Source organism: Magallana gigas, chromosome 5 (assembly GCF_963853765.1).
Source record: "Magallana gigas chromosome 5, xbMagGiga1.1, whole genome shotgun sequence".
NCBI classification, from domain to species: domain Eukaryota; kingdom Metazoa; phylum Mollusca; class Bivalvia; order Ostreida; family Ostreidae; genus Magallana; species Magallana gigas.
Window position 1 is genome coordinate 47,721,032 of NC_088857.1, and position 22,747 is coordinate 47,743,778.

Sequence of the window (22,747 nt, forward strand, 5' to 3'; positions counted from 1 at the left end):
CTAACAAATGAAGATCTTGTCATTTACGACTGAATCTCTCATTAGACTTATAAATGAATATCTTGTCATAAACTCTGAACATTTTCAGCCGGACTAACTAAAGACTTCCCCAGTATTACTTTAAATCTTACTTTTTGTTGAGCTCCACATCCTCGGGGTTCCACTTCTCGAAGGCTGCGACCCCGGTCCCTGGGGTCGTCCTCAGTAAGTTCTTCACATTCAGGAAGAACTCCTGTCAAAAAGAATAATAATCACAGAAATTACTGAATAACATTCCACTTCCTCTAGGCTGTAAATTTGGAAAATTCCAATAGTAAGTTTGCAGGTAAAGAACAATAACCTTTGAACTTGTGAATGTACATATAAAATATTGTAGAAAGGCGTATCTATATTGTGGAAAAATACCAAATTGTATTGTTTTCATCATGGATTTGGTACTTATGTAAATAATGTAACTGAGTTGAGGATTATACATTTTTCTTTGTAATTGTCTATAAAAATTCATCTTTTATACCGGTACTTTAATCAATGTATCTTCCATGAGAAAAAACTACTTTCTTGAGGATTATATTCTATCAACATGAAGCCTACAGACTGTATAAATAGACCCACTCACGTTGACCATCTTTTCGTATCGGATGGCAATCTCCATGCTGTTTTCACCATAATCCAGCGTATCCTTCCACTGATGGAGCAGGAATAGCAGACGTAACTGTCGTGCGGTGTGCTTCTTCAGTGCATCTTTTATGGTGATGAAATTCTTGAGAGATTTGGACATCTTGCAGCCTTCGATGGTCAGATGGCCAGCATGCAAGAAATACCTCACCCAGTGATCATTGTTGAAGTAAGCCTAAAAAGTCAAATAACTTAAGAATTAAAACAATTCAAAATAAAAAACATCAACGGTACAAGGTTCTATAAAGTGTTTGCTTTTCTTTAAGCTGTTTGAAGAATCATCTTCAAAGGCAAAAATGGTTGTCCCAAGTGAGCGGTGTTTTGCAACTATTTCACGTAAAATCTGAACATGTAATATTCTATTTATGCAATTCTAACAATTGTAGGTAAATTTAGCTTTGGATTCTCTTGACATTATTGGTTATTTTTTGTGATGGTACATGTACTTCTTTCCAGTGTTAAACAATTTCAGATTTCATATCAATGTTATCCTCTGACCTCTGCCTGAGCGAGCTCATTATCATGGTGAGGGAATCTGAGATCGAATCCTCCCGTGTGGATATCCAGAGATTCTCCTTGTATACTGCTGGCCATGACAGAGCACTCAATGTGCCAGCCTGGTCGTCCCTACAACACAAATAATATCTCTATAGCAACCACAGAGCACTCAATGTGCCAGCCAGGTCGTCCCTATAACACAAATAATATCTCTATAGCAACCACAGAGCACTCAATGTGCCAGCCAGGTCGTCCCTACAACAAAAATAATATCTCTATAGCAACCACAGAGCACTCGGTGTGCAAACCAGGATGTCCCTACACAAATATCTTGGTCTCACATATGTATCCAAAACCTCTAAACTGTTCTACAAATCCAGTACCAAAATATCAAGGATATACAAATTACAAGAACTATTTAAGCACTGTCTTTTTATATTTCATTGAAAACTGGAAAACAGTGTTCCTTATGTATCATCAAATTTTTAGATCACTATTTTAAAGATATAAAGTGAACAGGCTGACTACCAGACATATTCTTGGAGTCAGAACACTGTGATCTTCACAAAAACCAGAGAATTGTTCATTATCTACCTTTCCCCAGGGCGAGTCCCAAGAGGGTTCGCCAGGCTTGGAGGCCTTCCACAGGACAAAGTCTGTCGGGTTCCTCTTCTCCTCCTGTCTCTCTGCAGACACCGTCAGTTCTCCTAAACACATCGAACAAAAACAACAATACTCAATGAAATTGTTACACAGATCTATAAATGACTCAAATTATTAGGGTTGTTAAATCGAGTCACATCTAGTAACTGGTTACTTAATTTTCTCTGAATGAGATTTCAGCCAGTACTCAAGAAACAGCTCAAAATTTACACCTCTCTATCAACACAAATGTATCAATGTTCTTTGTTGGTCAATCAAAACATTATGATTGAGAGCAAAAAGATATTCATTTTAGAAATCGTGTTAAATATATCTATACAAATAAAACAAAAAATATTTACGAAGTTTAAAAACGATGGATGTTTTTCTCATTTTTTTTTTAATGTCTTTACAGGTATGCTAAATGCATTGTTCTTGGGTTTAATATTTACTCCTATGTAAATCAATTCAAATTCACACAAAAATGTTAGTTGACATTTGACTGACTTAAAAATTCTAATTATTTCCAGACTTCAGAAATACTAGTGTCATTTTTGCTACTTACTGTAGAAGCAGAAATATTCGTTGAGGATTTAATTTTGTTATTTTCGTTGGCAGTATAAATCAAAAAATTAAATCCATGACGAATTTTTATCCAAAGTATTATTGAATACAAAAAGATTACAATATGACGAAATTAAATGCCAATGGAATTTTATTTGGTTCAAAAACAACGAAATTTTGACCCAACAAAAATATGTGCTTCTACAGTATATGAGAGACCAATAGTCTGCTTTATTTTGTGTTTGAATTCCAATCATAGCATATGCCTACTTAGTGAGTATTAACGACCAATGCAATGCTAATTAATTATGTGAGAGCAAGTGTAAAAGTTCATTATGTGTCACATGTTACTTAGTATTGCATGATTGGTATTTAAAAATATCTTGGTATCTACAGCCTCAAAATGGTTTGTTATGAATAAGTTGACTGTTATTTTCAATGCAGCTTATTAATTTTCTCAAAAATTGTTTTGGAGCAATTCTGCAATTTTTTTGCTACATTTTGGGTATGTGGGAGGCATTTTAACTGTGATGAAGGCCTGTCTTGAGACACAATTAGATTATTCTAACTAAGCAGAGTGTAGTGAAATTAATAGCATTAATGTAAGTTTAATTGGATAATGTCAACAATACGGTGTGTCGATGCATCTATTTCTTAAATGTCTGATATCATTTGCAAAGTCAACCCTGGCACGCACTGGTCAAAGTCTAGTAGATTAAAAGCTAGTGAATTAGTTAAGAGCAAGACAATGTGCTAATAACGATAATAAAGTAATGAGTTCACACAGATCCTGCTGTTCATTAACACCTTTATTTTTATGTCAAAAAGGCGTAGGTTTAACTTTATTTACAAGCTGATAATTGATATAGAAAAATTAAAATAATGTGCTAATGAATGAAATTATTATGTGGTGGAAACATGATGAAATCTATATGATGTGCTAGACTAGTAAAATAATGACAACAGAAAAGTAATCCTCCTTAATTAATTCGTTACATTTTTACCAAGTTACCTAGAACTGACCGATTAATCCTTGACACCCATTACTCATTGACAACCCTACTAGCTTTACATTACATACCCTCTCCTTCAACCAGTTACTAATTGACAACTTATATATTACCTACCCTATTATCTTCAGCCAGTTACTCATTGACCACCTAACTAGTTACATTTTATATGTACCTTCTCCTTCATTCAGGGCAGCCTTGTCCCCATAAGCCTCCGGGACAATCTTGGCGTAACTGTGACCCTCCGCTGCATCGAAGGCGGCCGTGTCAAAGTACACAGACCTATTGGACTCGTACCTGTCAACACCAAAAATAAACTGGAATGTGTACTGGTACTGGCAGGGTACAACATGGACCTCACATTAATCAAAAACTATTGACACGAAACAAAGACAAGATCACTAACAAATAGGTATCCCCTAGCAACTGGAAATTATTAAAAAAAACAAGAAGCCCAGGGGCCACATCGCTCACCTGAGCAACAATATCCTTAACTCTGATCAAATTAGCATTACAGTATCAAAATAAAAATATTTTTTGACAACTAAGTACAGTAGATCTTGCTAAAAAAATTTTAAAAATCTACCGATTTTTAACCACATATTTTTATGGTAAATACCAAGCCCCTTTTGTTGTTGTACCTGTAAGAAGATTTTTCTCTATTCCTATATACCCCCCCCCCCACCACCACCATTTTGTGGCTCCACTTTTATCTAGGGAATCATGGTTTGATCAAACTTTAATCTGCACAACCCATGCTTTCACACAAGTTACTGCTTTTTGGACTGAAAACTTTCCCAGAATATTTTTAAAGATATTCCTATGTAAAAATTCATCCCCATTGTGGCCCCGCCCTATCCATGGGGACCATGATTTAAACAAACTTGAATCTACACTATCTGAGGATGCTTCCACTCAAATTGGAGCTTTTCTGGCCTATTAATTTTTTGATAAGAAGATTTTTGAAAAAACCAACAAATTTTCAGTAATTCTAAATGATCTCCCCTTTCAAAAGGATGTGGCCCTTCATTTAAACAAACTTGAATCCCCTTCACCCAATGATGCTTTGTGCCAAGTTTGGTTGAAATCTGCCCAGTGGTTCTGGAGAAGAAGATGAAAATGTGAAAAGTTTACAACAACAACAATGCCAACACCAACAACAACAGACAAATTTTGATCAGAAAAGCTCACTTGAGCTTTCAGCTCAGGTGAGCTAAAAAGGTTGTGAATCAAGTCAACTCATTAGTTGTTAACTCATACATTTAATTTGAGTTTTTTATACACAAATGTTTAATGATTCTAAGTGCTAAAATTTTTATTTCAATATTGTAACAAATTTCCTTCCACAACAAAATGCATGAGAGGATAAAATTCCAAGTCTAAATAAATGCAATCTCAAAGATTAAGGTAAGGTTTGCAGCTTGCATTGATTTTTCATTTTAGTTACATTATTATTTTCTTGACTAAAAAAAGTCTTTCTTGTTATAAAATACAAATGATTTTGTCTGACCTGTTTTTTAACAATCAAATGCTTAAGTACTAGCTGTCATTTTGATGAAGATGTAAACAATTTGGTCAAAATATATATATTATGCGACAGGTTTGAGGGCTATTCAAAAAATATATGAAAATCATTTATTTTATGACTCATTTCTATCAATCTCTATGGAATTATTTCAAAACAGGAAATAACACTTGTATCCTGTTCCTTTTAGCACAGTAAACTACAAAACCACACCAAATGAATTGCTTGTCAGTTATTATGCATTTTTAAAAATCTTGAAGTCATTTGAAATAAAGGGTAGCTGCTGTCATGTCAAAGTGAAAATTTGAGTTATCTCCCTGTAGCCACAAACCTTACTTTAATGATGTTTATTGTGATTAAATCATTCATAGAGAAACATGGTGACATAACTGTATGTATATCCTATGAATGCTACAGTGAACGTCTGAACTAAGATTCCAAAGGAGTTTCAATTTCGGTGTTACAGTTTACCTGTAATCTTGACTAAATGAAAATGAAATGTACCAATTTATTTTCTTTTTATCATATTGCCAAAAACTAAGAACCCATAACTCCATTGAGTCCCCTTCTCTTCTCCAAGTTTTCTATCAATCAGCACAAAGAATAAAGGAAAATTCCACAAGCACCCATACCGATTTCCTTTTTCTTACCCATATCCATTGTCCATGATCTTCTTGATGTACTCGACAATTTCTGGGACGTACTCACTGACCCGAGTCAGGACATCTGCTGGCAAAACCTAGTTCCGTAGAAAACCAATATCTATTCACATACAATCCATCTCTTATGTTATATTTTAAAATTAAACACCTTTTTTTTTTATTTTAAGGTCTTGAGAAGTTCAGCAAATCCAAAGAAGCTAATCTCAGAAAATTGAGGCACTATCATTTAATACAAGATAATCTATCCACGAATAATTACTTTCCAATATATTGGTAAATTTTGGACAACCCAAAAATTTTGTCTCCATAAAAATGAATGATTTTGTAGTGAAAACAAAATCAATGTTTGATATTGATGAACTATATACATGTAGATCTTAATGGAGTTATTCCAAAACTAACATTCAAAGATTCCATGTCTTTGTGAAAGTCTTCCTCAAAAAACTGAGGAAGTCTGGCAAATATGGAGTTGTCCGTGACTTCTGACCCATGAGTTTTATCCAACCAATCACAGAGCACATCCTTCCCATCTACGCACAGTCTCTAAATTGTAAAAAGGTATGCAAAAATTAAAAACAAAAATCTGCGAAAAAGTATCATGCATAGTCTATGACAGGTGTACAAAATCTTGAGTGATCAACCCAGTTCTCTTACCTCTCTACTTTGACCTTCATCTTGACTGGCCTTGACCTCAGACAGGGCTTTCTCAACTTTGGCCTTGATTTTTACATACATGCCTTTTTTGTCTGGGTCTTCCTCTTTTTCCAGTTTTACAATAAATGGCTGAAAAAATGGGGGGAAATAAGATGATTGACTTAAAAAGTGAAAGAATGAATTAAATAGAACCATAAGTCAAAATGCTTTAATACCTTCATAGCAGACTCAACGTCTTCCAAGATCTTGGAAAGAGCCAGGTTCTTGGTGAGATACTGCTCATACAGGTAGTTCTGGCGGGCTCTTTTGATGATCTACATCACAGAAAGTATAGTTGTACATGTTTAAGGATATATCAACAGTTTATTCAGATGATTCTACATGTGTAATATAACAAGAGCAAATCAGTAACTAATAGCATCAATTACCTATATTATCCTACTTCAACTGACTTCCCATAGATTTCCAAATATCAATTTGGTTATAAAACATACTGATAAAATTTCAAGATATTTTAAGGTTAAAAATAAAACTTTTTGCTTAAAAAACATTTAACAAAATTTGCTGTGCATTTTCTGTTTCCCTCCCTGAAATGCCTTGAAGGTCATCAATATCAGTATCTACACACCTTGTCGTCAATATCTGTGATGTTCATGCAATAGAAGACCTCATAATTGAAATAGTCCTGTAGGACTCTCCGCAGGATGTCAATAGAAATGAAGGACCGGGCGTGGCCCATGTGGGAGGAATCGTAGACCGTGGGGCCACAGCTGTACCACAGGACCCGACGCCCACTCTGAGGCACAAACACCTCCTGTAAACAGGCCAATTATAAAGGTTACGCAATCAACAGGTCAATAGCTTTAGTAATTGGGTAAACTGTGCTTACTGTCTGTGCATACTGATTGAAGTATCAATAATGTATTATAGTAGCATTTAAATAAATGGTGTTGAACATAAAAAAACAGCACATTAATCATGATAAAAAATAGATATGTCATCTAGTACATATACATGTACTCATACATAGTCTCACAGAGGGATACCTATACAGATAATACACTGGTACTAATAAACTGATCACAAGTCTAGACTGGTAACATTTCACTGATCTAGGTGGCACAATCAGCAAAATGTTTGCAGTCTATTAAAATCAAGAAAATATTAATAACATTTTCAAAAACAAGAAATAAATCAAGCATTTCAGTGACAAGGACAACATCCTCTCTTGGGACAGTTTTATTTCCTCGCTTTCCTTTTACAGGAAACTGAAAATACAAGAAACATGTTAATTGCTGCAAACAGAAAAAAATATATCTAGTTGATGTCATTCACAAGGGAATCATCATGGGTAAGTAGTTTTTAAACTTATCATTTCCAATTTTTAATTGTTTAAGGACATTTCTATATATGCATAAATAAACATTAGTTCAATAAATGTTACTCATTTTAATGGTTTTGATTAGCATTGATTTCAAATGTCAAGTTGATTTTTCAAAAGCTTGTGAAAAAAATTTATTTAATAGTTCACACAAGATCCCCTTCGCAAGAACTGATTCTCCCCCCTACAGACCCCCTACCCCCTGAGGAGCCCCAGATCCCGCCTGACTGGCACACCTTCCACTTTTATGAGAACCCGTACCTGAGCGGCCTATATGGGGCCCTAGGGGGACTACTGGTCGGGGGTGCCCTCCTGGGGATCCTCTGGTACTTCTATGGCATAGAGTTCCTCCTCTCCGTATACATCGCCGGTCCGATGGCCCTCCTGCTGCTAATTGGGATGAGTCTCTCTGTGGCATGCCGGTGCATCATCTGTATCCTGGTCCCCGAGCTCCTGGGTAAGTACGGGCGGTGGGTGCTCTACTCCCTCCTCCTGGCAGCCCTGGTCAGTGGGCCAGTGTCCAATATCTCCACCAACATGGAGCGCATGTCCAACAGCATGAGCTGTAGCGTGGAGATGATCAAAAACCAGACAAGGGACCTACAACAACAGTTCCTCGACCCTTTCAATGACATCAAGGCAAGTGGCTTCTTGCATGGGATACCATGATAAAGAACTTTAATTTGTGGTGACTCTTTAAAAAAATTACCTGTAATCAATCAGTTATGGTGACTTATTTTCATTTTCATGACAGAACCTATGTAAAATTGACTAAAAATGGCATGCATTTTTGCAACTATGATGTTCTTGCCAACCTTGTGAAATTTTCTATCAAATAGCAAATAATACTGTAAATTCTACATGTTTAATTAGGAATTTACAGTAGCTGGTTTACAGAATGGACTCTAACTATTGTTTTTTGTTGTTGTTAAGTTTACTTTTTCATTGATGTTTTCAGGAAGAGGTCATAAAAATAGAAAACAAGATAAAACTTGTTGCGAAAGTCATTGAGACAGCCATGAAACCTATCACAAATGCCATCGCTGCCACTGCTTCAGGGGTCAAAGATGCAGCTAACTACCTCAAAAAAGCGGCAGATGTATGCTCTTACTCTATTAAGTACAAAATCAGCATCCTCATATAAAGCTATAATACTTTACTACTATGCTTAAATATAGGATACTGTAAGCTTTAAACAAGAGGCCCATGGGCCACATCGCTCACCTGAGGAACAATAGGTATGATAAAATCAGCTTAATGGAGTCATAATACAAACTATCTGGACAATGTACAATATTACATGTAGATCCTGTATAAATAAAATCCATTTTTCCCCTGGATATTCTTATGTTTATAATCATTAGTCCCTTTTCTAACAGGCTGATTTTATAGTGATATCACATTATGAGTATTGCAGTCTCAAAAAGATCCTTTATAATTGTTTATATATGGGATATAAAGCTACATCAAACTCTGAAACTTCTTGTGAGGCCGAAGAATTGTCCTGGAGCCAAAGTCTTAACAATTATAAAGAATCAGCTGGCTGATTAGTTTCTGAGAAGATTTTAAAAGATTTACTCTATATATTTCTATGTAAAACTTTAACACCCCCCCCCCCAATGTGGCCCAACCCTACCCCCAGGGATCATGATTTTCACAACTTTGAATCTACACTACCTTAGGATACTTCCACACAAGTTTCAGCTTTCCTGGCTGATTAGTTTCTGAGAAGAAGATTTTTAAAGATTTACTCTATATATTCCTATGTAAAACTTCGACCCCCCATTGTGGCCCCACCCTACCCCGGGGGTCATGAATTTCACAACTTTGAATCTACACTATCTGAGGATGCTTCCACACAAGTTCAGCTTTCCTGGCTTTATGGATCTTGAACAGAAGATTTTTGAAAATTTCTCGAAATTGTTCATTAATTTCTAATTATCTCCCCTTGCAAATGGGTGTGGCCCTTAATTTTCACAACTTTGAATCCCCTTTGCCCAAGAATGAAAATGTGACAAGTTTACGGACAGACGGACGACAGACAAAATGTGATCAGAATAGCTCACTTGAGCTTTCAGCTCAGGTGAGCTAAAGACAAAGAAATACTTAGTTATTGAATTCTATGCTCAAACTTCACAAGAATCACCACAGCTTTTGAGCTGTATTATGATTTACCACTGCAAACATTCACTTGCATAACCAAAATTTAGCATGATTATAGTGATTCTTAATATTTTCAGGATTGCAAAAACATGTTCAACAGCGCCTATAACTCCTGCACTAATTTCTTCAGTAATGCCTACAAGAAGTGCAAATCTGCAATAGACAAGATTCCTGTGGTTGGCAGTCTCAGAAGGAAGAGGAATAGTGAAGGTAGTATTAAGACCAAGCCTGGTGTTCCATGCATCAAAGTACTGTCCAAACCCCAAATAAAAAGTAATGAATTTCAGATATAAAAGATGAGGTGCTGTTTCTGCTAAATGAACTTTTTCAGATATAAAAGAGGGTTGCTGTTTCCGCTAAACAACAAAAAATGCTCAAATTTAAACGCAATAGACAAGATTCCTAAACAACAAGAAATGCTCAAATTTAAACGTTTGTTTGCAGGTAAAATTGTATTCATTCAAGATGTCTTTATTCAATGGAATGAAATGGAAGATGAGAAACACAGACAGCTCTGGGAAACTCAAGCAGAGGAAATTCTGGAGGAGACTTTGAATGAATACTTAACCCTATATCCAAATCAAAAACTACCAGTACAACCTCGTTTGAAAGAAAAATACTTAAATATGACAGTTCGTAGGTGAGAACTTTAATTCACAGTAATAATAGCTAATATTGGAGTTACTTAAGTGTGCATATTGATGAACCACTGCAATGTAATTTCCATCTTTGCCCAGATTTCGGCGCGGGGCTGTCTCAGCTATATGTGAGGTGGTCAATGTGGGCGGAGCGTTTTGTGCCCCTCTGAAGCTGACCAGCGGGATATGTACTCCTCTGGAAACTATCTCAGATGCCCTGGACTTCATAGGATCAGGCCTCAACGCACTGTATGAAACTATCAAGAATGCCTTCTACTTCAACATCATCAAGAAATGGTATCTGATAGGTCTGAATGATGTCAGCAAAACTGCAGCAGCAATGGTGGCAGAAATCGCCTCCTACTTCTCTTTTCACACCTATATCATCTACACCAGTCTCTCCTTCCTCACTAAATGGACTTCCCTTCTCCTCATTCTGATGCTTCTACAAAGCGCCCTCTACCTCCAACACTATCTCTCTCAAATAGACTTTGACAACAACTACATCTCTCTAAACTTCAGACGTTTCGATCGGGACTGCAGACGACTTGGTAAACCATCAGCTCTACCCCTCCAGAAAAACGAAACCTCTCAGTATATCTCTACAGCCACCATTGCTTTAAATGGAACAGAAATCAAAAAGAGCATCCTGAGTATACTTCAGCTGTTACTGAACATCATATTCTATGCTGTTGTAGTGTTCTTTGACTATGTATTTTACTACGTTGTTTATTTGGTCCACACCTATGGAAATGTTTACATTGATTTCTCTGGTTCAATCAACATTTACTTTGCTATAACAGGAAACGGATGGATTGCCAATCTTCTCCAAGGCTTAATCTCAGGAATCAACATCAAGGATAACTACTACACTCAGTACAATGTGACCAAATGTCTACCTAACCCGTCCTATCCAGACACCAACAACTTCTACCTTCTACTGGCGCTCAATGGCGGTGTACTTGCAACCATACTGCTGCAGAGTTACTGTTATCGACTTAAGCGAGCTCTGTGTGGACTCTTTTACAAAACACGCGAGGAGGAGAGAATTCGATACCTTCACAACAAAATACTGCACCACAGGAAATTCAAACTTCAACAAATGAAGTTTCGACTCAAGAATTCTAAACAAGAGCGTGATGCCCATCAGACACTGGCAAAGATGCCTCTGATTGGGAAAATATTCCATGACAAAAGTCACAAGCGCTCCTGTTTACACTGTGAAGTTCTGGATGATGATGCTCCACATTTTTACACTTGTTCAAGAACCAGCTGCTATGCTGACTACTGTGAAAACTGCTTCAATGAAATGGGAAAACAATGTCTGTTGTGCTCAAAGAAAGATCACTGGCCAAACCAAGGGGAATTGTGGGAAGGTATTTCACCTGACTTACCATTTTCCTCTTCTTTTGAGAACAAACATGAATCTGAAGCAAGGATTGACCCATCTGACAAACTACCTCTGTTGCATGGTACTGAAGGAAATGACCTCACCTTTCAAGGACTAAACAACCTCGCTTTTTCTGGCGAACCACAAGCTGCTCACCCAGGGTCCTCCTTGGGACTAGTAAGTAAATTAACGGGCCACACTCCACCTACACTTACAGGGAAAACCAGCTCTACCTTGGCTGCAGTCCTCCATCCTGAGAGTCTCTCCACATTTTCTGAGTCAGCGTCTTCTGATCAGGAGAAAAGCACACACAAAACACACCTCAATGTGGATACAGGGTCAAGGTTAACTCATGAAGGTCACACGGAGGTGCCTTTGCATGAAACAAATAGAAGTTTAAAATCTAATGAGGAGTCTCCTAAAAAAATGAATGTAGCTTCAAAGTCACACCAAGATAGTCACCATATGGCAACTGCTAAAAAGAGAACAAGTTCAAGGTCAATTCAAGAAGGTCAAGGCAAAAACAAAGAGTCTCCTATTGAAATGGACACAAGGTCACAGATACCTCAACAGGGTTCCATAGCAACTAATAAGTCCACAAAATTTTGATGACAATATGTTATGAATCATAATAATAAAGAGGTATCACTACAGATGAGAACATTTAGAAGAAAGCATCCAATTGGTCATTTAGTATTACTAGCATGATGCTTAATGATATATCTGTTATCGATTTTTTTCTTTAAAAAATTTATAAAATATTACTTTTTTAACTTTTATCCATTGATATATTTAAAAATACAATATGATATACATTCGTGAAATTATTTTCTTTTCTTCTATTAATAACCTTACAATATTCTTGGAACAAAAAAAACACAAAAAAAAATAAACAAACAAACAAAGACAAGTTAAACAGAGGAACAAGAAGTAACCAAAAATCCTAAAGGCATGATGTTCTTACCTACCGCTATGTTCTCCATATACTTATTAAGGGAGAAACTTACATTTGTGTGCCTTTCCTTCCACCTGTGTAAAAAATCCTCATGGTTTTTCCAGTGTCAGTTTCATATGTATGATGCAACACACAATGTGACCTCATCCAAAATTCTGTGACATGAAAGTGAAACAACAATGACTTGTTTATATAAATATATGTATGCATTAGAAACCATGCAGCTTAAGGGAAGTAACTCCTCTGTTCTTGTCAGAGAATGCTTTTTTGTGATACCGGCTCACACACTGGGAATTAAAGAAGATGGAAATGATTTGTCTAAAATTTTTTTTACTTATTTAAAAAAAACATAACAGATATTTGCTGAACTTTAAAAAAATGAGGTGGAAAAAAAGAACTCAGAAATCCGTTATCAATGACTTTGCTTTCCTTAGACTCTACACTGTATCATAATTTACATGTACAATTGTCTTGTATTAGGACATGCTAGGCTCATATCGCATTCTTGGTACATTTATTAAACATAATGGTTTAATCACTTTTAAATTAAATCGTTCCAAACTACTTTGTTTCTTCTTGAATTACTACATTTATTTCTTTTTATACATACATGTATACATGCATGGTTCCATGCTCTCAGAGTGTATATATCTGAGAGTGACTCACGGGTAACTAATAAATAAATGATTACTGTCAAATTATCAGTCAGATTGTGAAATGTCTTTCACGAACTAATTAAACTAATTAACAGCTTACCTGTCACAATAAACAAAGTCTCCATAACAGAACATAAGGTGTTTAGCGATCTGAACACACACAAGGGCAGACAACTCCAGCATAGCTTAAGACCAGCCCATTTTCTCCTGCGATTCTATTGGCTGATGAAATGCCTGGAAGAAAAATGACAGTAGCTATTATAAACACAACACTGAACACATGTGCTTACAATGGCATGGCTCACAGTAAATTTAATGGACACAAATTTCTAAAAGGTGTATAGCTAGAGACAATGGTCCGAGTAAACATGGAGTAGCCGGAGAGAACAGAGAGATATATCATCTGATTACACAAGTCTTACATTGGCCTCTGATGACAATGTTTGAGGATTAGGAATTCTCTGTTTTTTTTCTCTTGATTTTTTGATGATGGATCTAACTATGAGTTCAGTATTTCTGTTATTGTTACCTATTTGGACTGCGCTGGTCAGCGCCGGAGTAGACGATATGTGGGATGGATTAAACAGTAAGTTCAATTTATTTATATTTCTAATCAAAACTAAGAAAAAAACACATCAAAGCAGCATTTTTCCAAGGAAATTTTGTGAATTTTAATTTTAATTCTACTTTGGTCCCCACAGTTAATTGACAAGGTGTGACACAATATCAATGTTATCTTAATTCTTTAATGTCATTATCACTTCTAAGCATTCTGAGGGTGGATTTAATCTGATAATCTTTTTAATGAACCATACAAAACAAGAACTCCTTTACATTCCTCATTCAATTAAACTCCAAAGCCCTCCTTTTCAAAACCTGGATTTCAAAGCAAGATTTGTAATTAAACGAGATCATAGGTATGTCATGAATTTTACTTTTGGAAAACTCAAAGAGAATTAGTATTGAAAGATTTAATTTTATCTATATTACAACTAGTAAACCTTAAACAGTTCTTGTAAAAAGATCTTCCACTTTAAGAAATAGGTGGGACCCCCTAGAACAGCTTATTAACTAATGTGATCATATTACAAAGCATATCTGATAGTGTTTCAATTAGGAAAGCAAAATTGCTAGAGCCTTATTATCTCTGCTTTTAAATTTTAAAGACAAAAAAAGATATTCGAATTTAAAGAAAAAATATAAGAGAAAGAGAAACTGCTCAGCTAAGGATGAGATCAATAAATTGAAATAACTGCCGATTTCCACTAAAATGTTGGCTGCTGAATTTCCCTCTGGAGTCCAAGTAGTCGCAGCGAACCAAGTGTGGGAAATTGTGATCTCTGGTACACACTGGGATAGTGACAGGAAATCACACGGCCATGGTCACAATCACTCTTACACTCAGACCCGGGAGAAAGTCCGCTAAAGCCTTCCTATTCTGTTCTACATAATGGATGCCGTTTGCCGTTTTTATTGCTAATAGAAAACATAAACATAGATCAGAACTCACAATGGCTCAGGCCACTTTCGAATTTCTTAGTCATACATTTTGAGCATGTTTTTTTGCCAGCGATATAAAAGGAACACTAGGTTTCTAATCAGTGAGGAATTACCCAACAGCCATCAAAATGGTCCTCCGAGACTACTACTAAAAATGTTATCTCTTAAAAGTCTCTGGGATACCAACACCAAAACCCCCATTTGACAAATACGCCAACCAAATAAGCACTAAATATTATAAAGTTTTTGAAAACCTTTTTCATTAAACAGGGATTGGAGTGTACATTTACTTAAACGAGAATTAATCTCTTCTGAGGAATAACGACTCATTAATCCAAATGATAACATCCCAGGTAAATGAACAATAATTTACCTGAACTTATCGCCAGAGTAATGAGTTTTCTTAGGTCATGACCTCTGTCTAAGGACAAGACTCGGATAAAAATCTCAAGTAAGGCAGGAGACAGGGCTGGATTTGAGGGATAATATCCGAGTGGATAAATCATTAATAATTTAGTAAGTTCTCTGTCATTCAGAGACAGCAGACACAGGCAATCAATACACAAAACCAATCCAATTAAAAAGAGCTTCCAGATCAAAGGCAGAATCACCTGGCCAAAAATAAACACAAAGAATGACTCCTGTAAGTCACCCTTCAATAATCAACAATCTTTACATTTAACTTCAGCGATTTTCCTTTTGAAATTGTAGAAATTGACCTCCACATTTCAGCAGATTTTAATACGAAGGACTTTAAAATTCTTAAGATAAATATGTACATTGAAGACAATGCAGGTGAGAAAATTGTGTGAGCACAAGACACCTGTGTTTATCATTTATCAGTGATGATAATAAGTAAGTTACCTTAGATAAATATATAAATACCCATGGAATGAAAATTAGTGAAAATCATTCATTGAATCACTGATGTACCCTAAGATTGGGACTGCTTTCAATGTTGCCCAGGCAATTCATTACAGACATCATCTTTTGAAATAAAAGAATACCTTAATCCAAACAAATATCACAATCCAATTAACATAGCTTGTTTTAATTCCAAACTCTCAATGTCCCCAAGACATAAAGCCCATTAGAAAATGAAATTAAAAGGCCTTCTCTTTTGTGAGATATCGAATGTAGAGCTTTGAAAATCGATTACAAAATTTTCTGTTAACAGTCTTCGACAATGAACCAAGAAGGTGCTAGGTGGGATAATTGTCAGAGGATAAACAAAATCTGATTGCTCCAAAAAATTGGACCTAGACTAATTTTCTCTTTGTTCCTTGACAAATTTTGACCTCCCTGCAGGCATCACTTAATGGAAGCGGTTTTTTTTCTAATCAAACTTTCCACCTTATTTTCTGATCACCTGGATTCACATTAGGGTTTTTATCTTACAACAATTAGGATTCTTCCTTTTTGCACAGGCAGATGCATTTTTACAAATGAATCGATACATTTCCATTTGTTAATGTGTTGAATTTAATTTTTTTTAGACAATTTGAAATAAATTTTAATGATCATTTCCTCGTTAAAAATATGAGAACAAGTTTTCTTCCCGAGGCTTAAATCAAAGTGATCAATTCTTTATACATATTGGATATTTAAATAATTCTAAATGAGATTATAAAAGTTTATACTTTTATATATATAAGCTGTTTGAATCAAAGTCTGATTTTTCCGTAGAGCAATTAAACAGTATCAACATAGTATCAATGAACTAAACATCCCGCTTCTTTGTGAATGGGACGATCAGAGGCGCCGGGAACTTGTGTATTTCAGGTCTTATGACACCTGATAGACCTGTACTCGGAGCATTTAATACATATGATATAGGACCAGAACATCATTACATTGTGGTCTTTTGAAATGTGCCTTCTCTGTGACAATCAATCAGCAGGACTGTGTCATTATGTAATTTGTCTCCTCTAGTAAGATGACAACTTGCCTTTTGTTATGGCTGCACAGGTAGATATTATCAGGATCAAGCCATGACATCGGCACAATCGTAAATCACAAAATCCCTAGCTATGAGCACGCTCACATCTCATAAAGCACTGTGAATCAGCTTTACCCTCCATACAATTAATATGCCCTCAGGACTTCCCACAGACAAGCGGCTTTAATACAATAATTAATAACTGGTCAGTGAGCAGTTACAATAAACTTTCTCAATTACAATACAATCTGTGCAAGGAGGCTTCAAATATCCCTTTTCCATCACTACATTTATCAGGGATATTGTTGAGACAGGGATTTGAGACAGAGAGAAAGGATCTCTACTCATTGTCCAGATGTTTCTACTGTTACTTCCGAGAGATAGATGCAGATCATGGGGAGTATCATTGTCAGAATTATCTCTGCTATGTTTTTGTACTTGTATCATGTTGGAAGACAATGAAGTCCTATGATAATATACTCTGTTACTTTTGGCAGGGTAATTATGCGAGCGCGACATTCATTCCTCATGTTTTCCTACTAGTAGCAACCTATCATACGATGATTAAGTCCTATCAAAATGTCTTCTGCTGGTTTGACAGCACTATTATGCTGCTACATTGTACATTTGGAATGTATTTCATGGAAATAGCAAGTTATCATCTAAATGAGCTCTGTAAATGTCAGAAAGACCTCGCAGATAATCAGTAAAACTCCCTGAAATTATGAAGCAATTCTTATTTTAGAATCAAGTAGGTTTGCAAAATAATTAACTTTGAAGTACTGGTATATGCACCGTATCCTGCGGAATATTTCATTATCTGGAGATCTCAAGGTGCTTCTGAGGAGATGATTCAAACTATGGGGCTAATGTATGTGTCCCCCACTTCAGAAATATTGATATTTCCTTCTCACAGAAATTTAAGTGATATAGAACAAAAGTCCAGTCATCTCGAACAGAATTCTAGGTTAAGTGACAACAGGCAATAGAAGATCGCAATTTATTTCATGACTTTGTAAGCTTACCAGGCTGAACTGTGAAAACAAATGGAGCATTATTTTTACACAGAAGAATTTATTTTTGGGTCTCAATTTCAGTTTTTCACAAGAGAGCACATCAAGAAAATATTTCTCCCTGGCTGATTGGGCAGATAGCAGGGAAAACAATAGCAGATCAATGTGTCTGTGATGTGAGGCAAGCAGGAAACACACAGCACTTCTTTTTTTCTCTTTGATAATCCCCTTTCTATTTGGTGGCTTGAAAGAAAAGTGCCAATTACTGAGGCACTTCCTATGTATCTATGCTTGTCTCCTAATTCCGATAAATCAAACTCATATTGCAGCAACCATTTTTTGGCCCATTTTACCCCTGCTGACACTAGCTGATCAGGTTATATAAAAGCTTTAATCCTAGTCAATACCTTTGTGTTAGTATTATCTGCTTTCAAAATACCTTCATGCAGATGTCAACAAAATAAACATTCATGTAACTCGATCTAATTGTGATACATGAGAGGAAAAATAACAATCTTTTGTTGAACTTTTGACAGGTAAGTCAAAAATAAATATAGAAAAGAGATTCACAATTAAATCGCTTGTAATGTCGGATTTCGCCATCCTATTGTATTTTTGGAGACAATGAAAGGATAAGAAATCGCCCCCTTCTTAGAGTCTAAGGACCTCTCTCCCACCTCATTAACTTCTTAAGAGCTTGGTTTCACACATTTTTAACCATATTGACTCTGTAAGTGATGATCAAATACTGTGTATTTATTTAGCCTTTTAATTGCTGTTCATATTTTCTTGTGAATTGTTACTGAATGTAAGTAGATGTATGTTGTTAGGTGAATTATTTCAAACTGTTTGTGTGACAACTCACACCATATTTCTTAATTACATGTATACCTATCAAAATCAGTCGAACAAAGTTGGAGGGAACCAACTATAGAACCTGTAATTTGTGAAAGGGGCCCGTTTAATGAAATGGATGAAACACACAGAGATGCACCACATCTGTAGAATTTCCCATCACTCCTAATTGTCTGTCCATTATGACCTCCTCAAACAGGGACCCTATAGTACATGACTTTCCAGTGATGGACAGTGTCTACCTCTATTAGAGCCTCACTCCCCAGAGATGTTCTAGAGAAACTGGGTCAGCTAGGCAGCCTCTGGAGACTGTGACAGAGGGGTCACCTCAGGTCAGAGAGAGAGGAGACCCTCACCCAGCCACAGAAATTATCAACAATGCAGCAGTAAGCAGGAAGCACAGCCAGATCGGTGAACAGATGGAGAGTCAATATGGAAATCAGGCTCAGACTGCCAGCTGGACATGACAAGGACTGTCATCCAGGGCTAAGAGAGGCTGTCCATGACACAGGGCTGTCACCCAGAGCCAAGAAAGACTGTCCCCCGCCCACTGTTATTAAAATAGAAACAAAAGGTTGAATGTAACAACTTTCTTAAAATGAAAAAAAAAATATAACATTCAGCAATGACAGTCATGATAACATGATGAGCATGTTGTTTTATCATGATGAGTAGCTATATGAGAAATATATAATAGTGCTAGCTTTTTTCTTCTAATGAACTTCCCTGTTATAGCAGCCACAATGATTACTTTTAGTATGATAAGAAATGTGAGAATGGTAATAGAATCTTTTCATTAAAAAAAGGGTAGGAAATCTCATTATCTCAACATGTTATGGAGGAATATGAGAAAAAACAAAATTATTTTCCTTTTACCAGAGAGGTAAGCAAATCTCATTATTGTTTGTTGGCCTACAATGGCCTCTTGACGAACTTTAGTACTGCATCATGGGTAATTACGATTTTCTAATTATACGTAGTGAGGTACATTTGAAGACAATAATGGCTTGATAACACAGTATGATATGACGTACAATGAGCAATAGAATATGTCAGCAGAGACCCCCATCTAAGTCCTATTGATCTCTGTGATACACAGAACTGACCACTTCAGCCAATCGGGGCTCGCTCTTAGGAGAACCCTCCAAAAACAAAAAATAAAATATTTATAGGTATCAAGGAAATCCTGTCCCTATCCCCAGCCATTGTCCACCGAAGCCCTGCAGACATGCACCAGACATTGGTGCCAAACGCACTCTTATTATGGAAGTCTTTCCACAGTGATAGAAAAAAAATGCACAATGAGTGATTATCCAGCAAATTGGTAAGAAAATAAATTTCTTTGCCTGTATGGATGTAATGCAGTACAGAAGCTGTGCATCATTTCCAGGAAATTGCAGCATTATGGAGGCGTTATCTCTAACACTCAGGAGTGACCAAAAACTGTCCAGTTTGAAGGCATAAACATCAAAAGAGGTGTAAGCACATAGACACCTCTCCCCACAGCATCCTTCATTACTGAATGAGGAAAAGTTTGGCCAATATGCCCTGCATGTTAAATGAAGACAGGACATTAAAACTCAGTCTCAGAGGTAACCAAAAGGCAAGCTACAGAGTCATAAAACACAAATTACTGTAAGACTTCTTGACAGACGGACATAAAACTGAGGCCTTTATTCGATATCTTCACTATCTATATTTGATGGGGATGGTGAGTTTATATCCAGCTTACGTCTCTCTCTCTTCTTTGATCTGAATTATCTTGCCACGAATCAAATCTCCAAGGTTCAAACATTGGTCACATCACCATTGCAAGAAAGGTATTTTTCTTGGACATCATCTGGATCATCCAATGTAATTTCGAATGGCCACAGGTTCTCCTTCTGTTTTCTTGCAATGGAATTCTTTTTAATGTTTCAATTTTCTTTCTTTGTGCCCTAAAGTTTTCAGTTAAAGTTATTGAATGTTATAAAAAGTTGAAAGGGTGACTGCTGATTGAATTGGGAGTCAAACGAAAAATAATAAGGGGAGATAATTCATGTTAATGGGTATGGTCTCTGTGGAGACTATTTTCTGAATATTTAGGACCTTTCTGGATAATTGCAGTCCTTGGGAACCCTCTACTCTCGCTACCCTACAATCAACAGTAATGAATGCTCCGCCTTTTGTATGATGCGCTACACCTGATCATGCCTGGAGGCCATAGAGTTTTTTGAAGAGATCAATATGTCTCTTTTGTGTAATTATTTGATCAAAGCTACATAATTCCTGTCGCATCTCCATGGGGCTTAATTAGAAATTTTTCCAAACCATTCTCGTCACTGCAGCTGGTGCAGAAGTGTTTCCAAACTGATTCATTGGGAGTCTGTCGGCAAAAACTGGTCCCCGTGACACTGGGGACTGTGTGATGTAGTGGCAATCATGTATGACTAATGGTAACATTAAAATAAACAGGTATTATGGACAGGTAAAAATGAACCAGCCCCCAGGGCCCCAGAGAGGGCTTCGTCATCCAGGGGATTCATCAAGCATTTAATCGAAAGCTTCCAACAGCAACGACCAGATGACAATATAGATATCAAATATGGAAGAGTTCAGATTGGTCAGGTTCAATGGGGGGAACCTGCAGCACAGGTAAGGCACAGGAACATCAGAGGCTTGTAAAAACTCAAAAAATCCAATTCTGTTAATGAAAAGAATGGTTATGACAACAACTATGTCAAACTACGCCCAGAGTTAAAGACTGGAATGAGAGGCATGGCTATTGTTCAATTTCTGAGAAATTCAGAGCCCAGCAGCTACAACTTCTTGATGTTGCTATCAGCTAGGAGTTTTTAAAGAAAAAATGCACTGTTTAACTTGTGCAGATGCATGAGCATTCGACTTGTTGTACGATGACAAAAGAATTACAATCTGGACTGATTTACGCTGGGATGCCCCTTATCTTCTTGGCTGATCTGCACAAGTAATGCATTGCAGCACTGAAGCTAAAATCGAAACCAGCAACTAATGTGTGTGTATCAAAGCATGATTGTCATTCATTCTGAACAACACAATGTTAAATATCTGCCCTCATCAGATGTGCATCCTTCCTTCACTATGCTATCAAGCATGCAGACCTTTTAGTGCTATCATATGCTGCAGCTTAGGCCTGATGCTATGTGCAGTGTTATCATACAGATATATTACAAAATGGATTTCTGCATGATGCATTGTGTTTTATTATTTTAATCCTTCACTGATTTTTCAACAAGCTAGAGATTTTATTATGGAGTCTTGTAAATAAGTTGCTATTTTACACCACATGTTATCAGATTTTGTCGATTCCTTCAGCAGCCTTTTAGGTACCTTGTTATACCACCTACCATCTTTGACATATTAAACCAAAGTGTATATGCCTAGGTCTTTTAATGGATTATCTCTCAAAAAGGAAAAATTTGCATAAATTACCCTGAAAATCCAATATTGGATATTATTGGAAATCTTTAGAAACCATATTTCAATTTGCAGAAGATATATACAGTCAGGTCCAATACTGTGGAATCATTTAGATTTATGGGGTATTGTCAATTTCTCATTGGTTTACTTGGAGGTTATTTTGTGGAGTTCTTTTTTAAGAATGTATGCCTCTAGGTTTATTGAATGAAGTCTGTTTTATAATTTGTTTGGGATCTGTAGGTGAGGGGTATCTACAAGGTTGAGCCCCCCACAAATAAGATCCCACAGCTAATAAATGCAAAGGATTCCAATCCCTAATAACAGATGTAGCTGATTGTCTTTTCAACAATAATAGCATTGTCACAAATCTGCTAAAGATTGCTCTTGTTATATGTTTATGTAGCTGTTCCATTGCTATAGCTAACTGCTAATGTATGCTATAGCTATCAGCCCTTGTCTCTCAGTGAGCTATAGACACTAGTCAAACAGATCCTCCAACAATTGTTTACTGAGGAGCCTGATCAATTTTCACTTTCCTGCTCTGATCACTAGTTGAGGTCTTCAAGTTAACAAGACAAGTAGTTTGTTT

General features: G+C 36.4%; 3 protein-coding genes across 5 annotated transcripts in view; 2 read left to right on the forward strand and 1 right to left on the reverse strand.

Annotated features, from left to right (window-relative positions):
• LOC105345059 (cysteine--tRNA ligase, cytoplasmic) overlaps positions 1–22,747 on the reverse strand; it is a 71,741-nt gene that overhangs the window by 3,966 nt on the left and 45,028 nt on the right. For 2 of the 3 annotated variants that reach the window (XM_034462141.2, XM_034462140.2), the window contains exons 4-13: positions 6,859–7,044; positions 6,446–6,544; positions 6,231–6,359; positions 5,979–6,119; positions 5,565–5,653; positions 3,565–3,686; positions 1,768–1,880; positions 1,174–1,302; positions 617–850; positions 132–232 (exon numbers count right to left, since the gene is read on the reverse strand). In XM_034462141.2, coding sequence (XP_034318032.2) covers positions 132–232; positions 617–850; positions 1,174–1,302; positions 1,768–1,880; positions 3,565–3,686; positions 5,565–5,653; positions 5,979–6,119; positions 6,231–6,359; positions 6,446–6,544; positions 6,859–7,044 — 1,343 coding nt within the window. Of the gene's footprint in view, positions 1–131; positions 233–616; positions 851–1,173; positions 1,303–1,767; positions 1,881–3,564; positions 3,687–5,564; positions 5,654–5,978; positions 6,120–6,230; positions 6,360–6,445; positions 6,545–6,858; positions 7,045–7,872; positions 8,014–22,747 lie in introns of those variants that run through there. The other variant, XM_034462146.2, reaches the window with a different exon arrangement.
• LOC105345030 (DC-STAMP domain-containing protein 2) lies at positions 7,506–13,321 on the forward strand. Its single transcript, XM_011453011.4, has 6 exons — positions 7,506–7,581; positions 7,757–8,254; positions 8,574–8,710; positions 9,852–9,984; positions 10,219–10,414; positions 10,512–13,321. Exons 1-6 carry the CDS (start codon positions 7,578–7,580, stop codon positions 12,409–12,411), a joined length of 2,868 nt encoding a protein of 955 aa, XP_011451313.3. The 5' UTR covers positions 7,506–7,577; the 3' UTR covers positions 12,412–13,321.
• Positions 13,648–22,747, forward strand: part of LOC105345029 (uncharacterized) — a 46,136-nt gene continuing 37,036 nt past the window's right edge. The window contains exon 1 of the mRNA XM_011453010.4: positions 13,648–13,999. Coding sequence (XP_011451312.2) covers positions 13,900–13,999 — 100 coding nt within the window. The 5' untranslated portion in view covers positions 13,648–13,899. The remainder of the gene's footprint in view (positions 14,000–22,747) is intronic.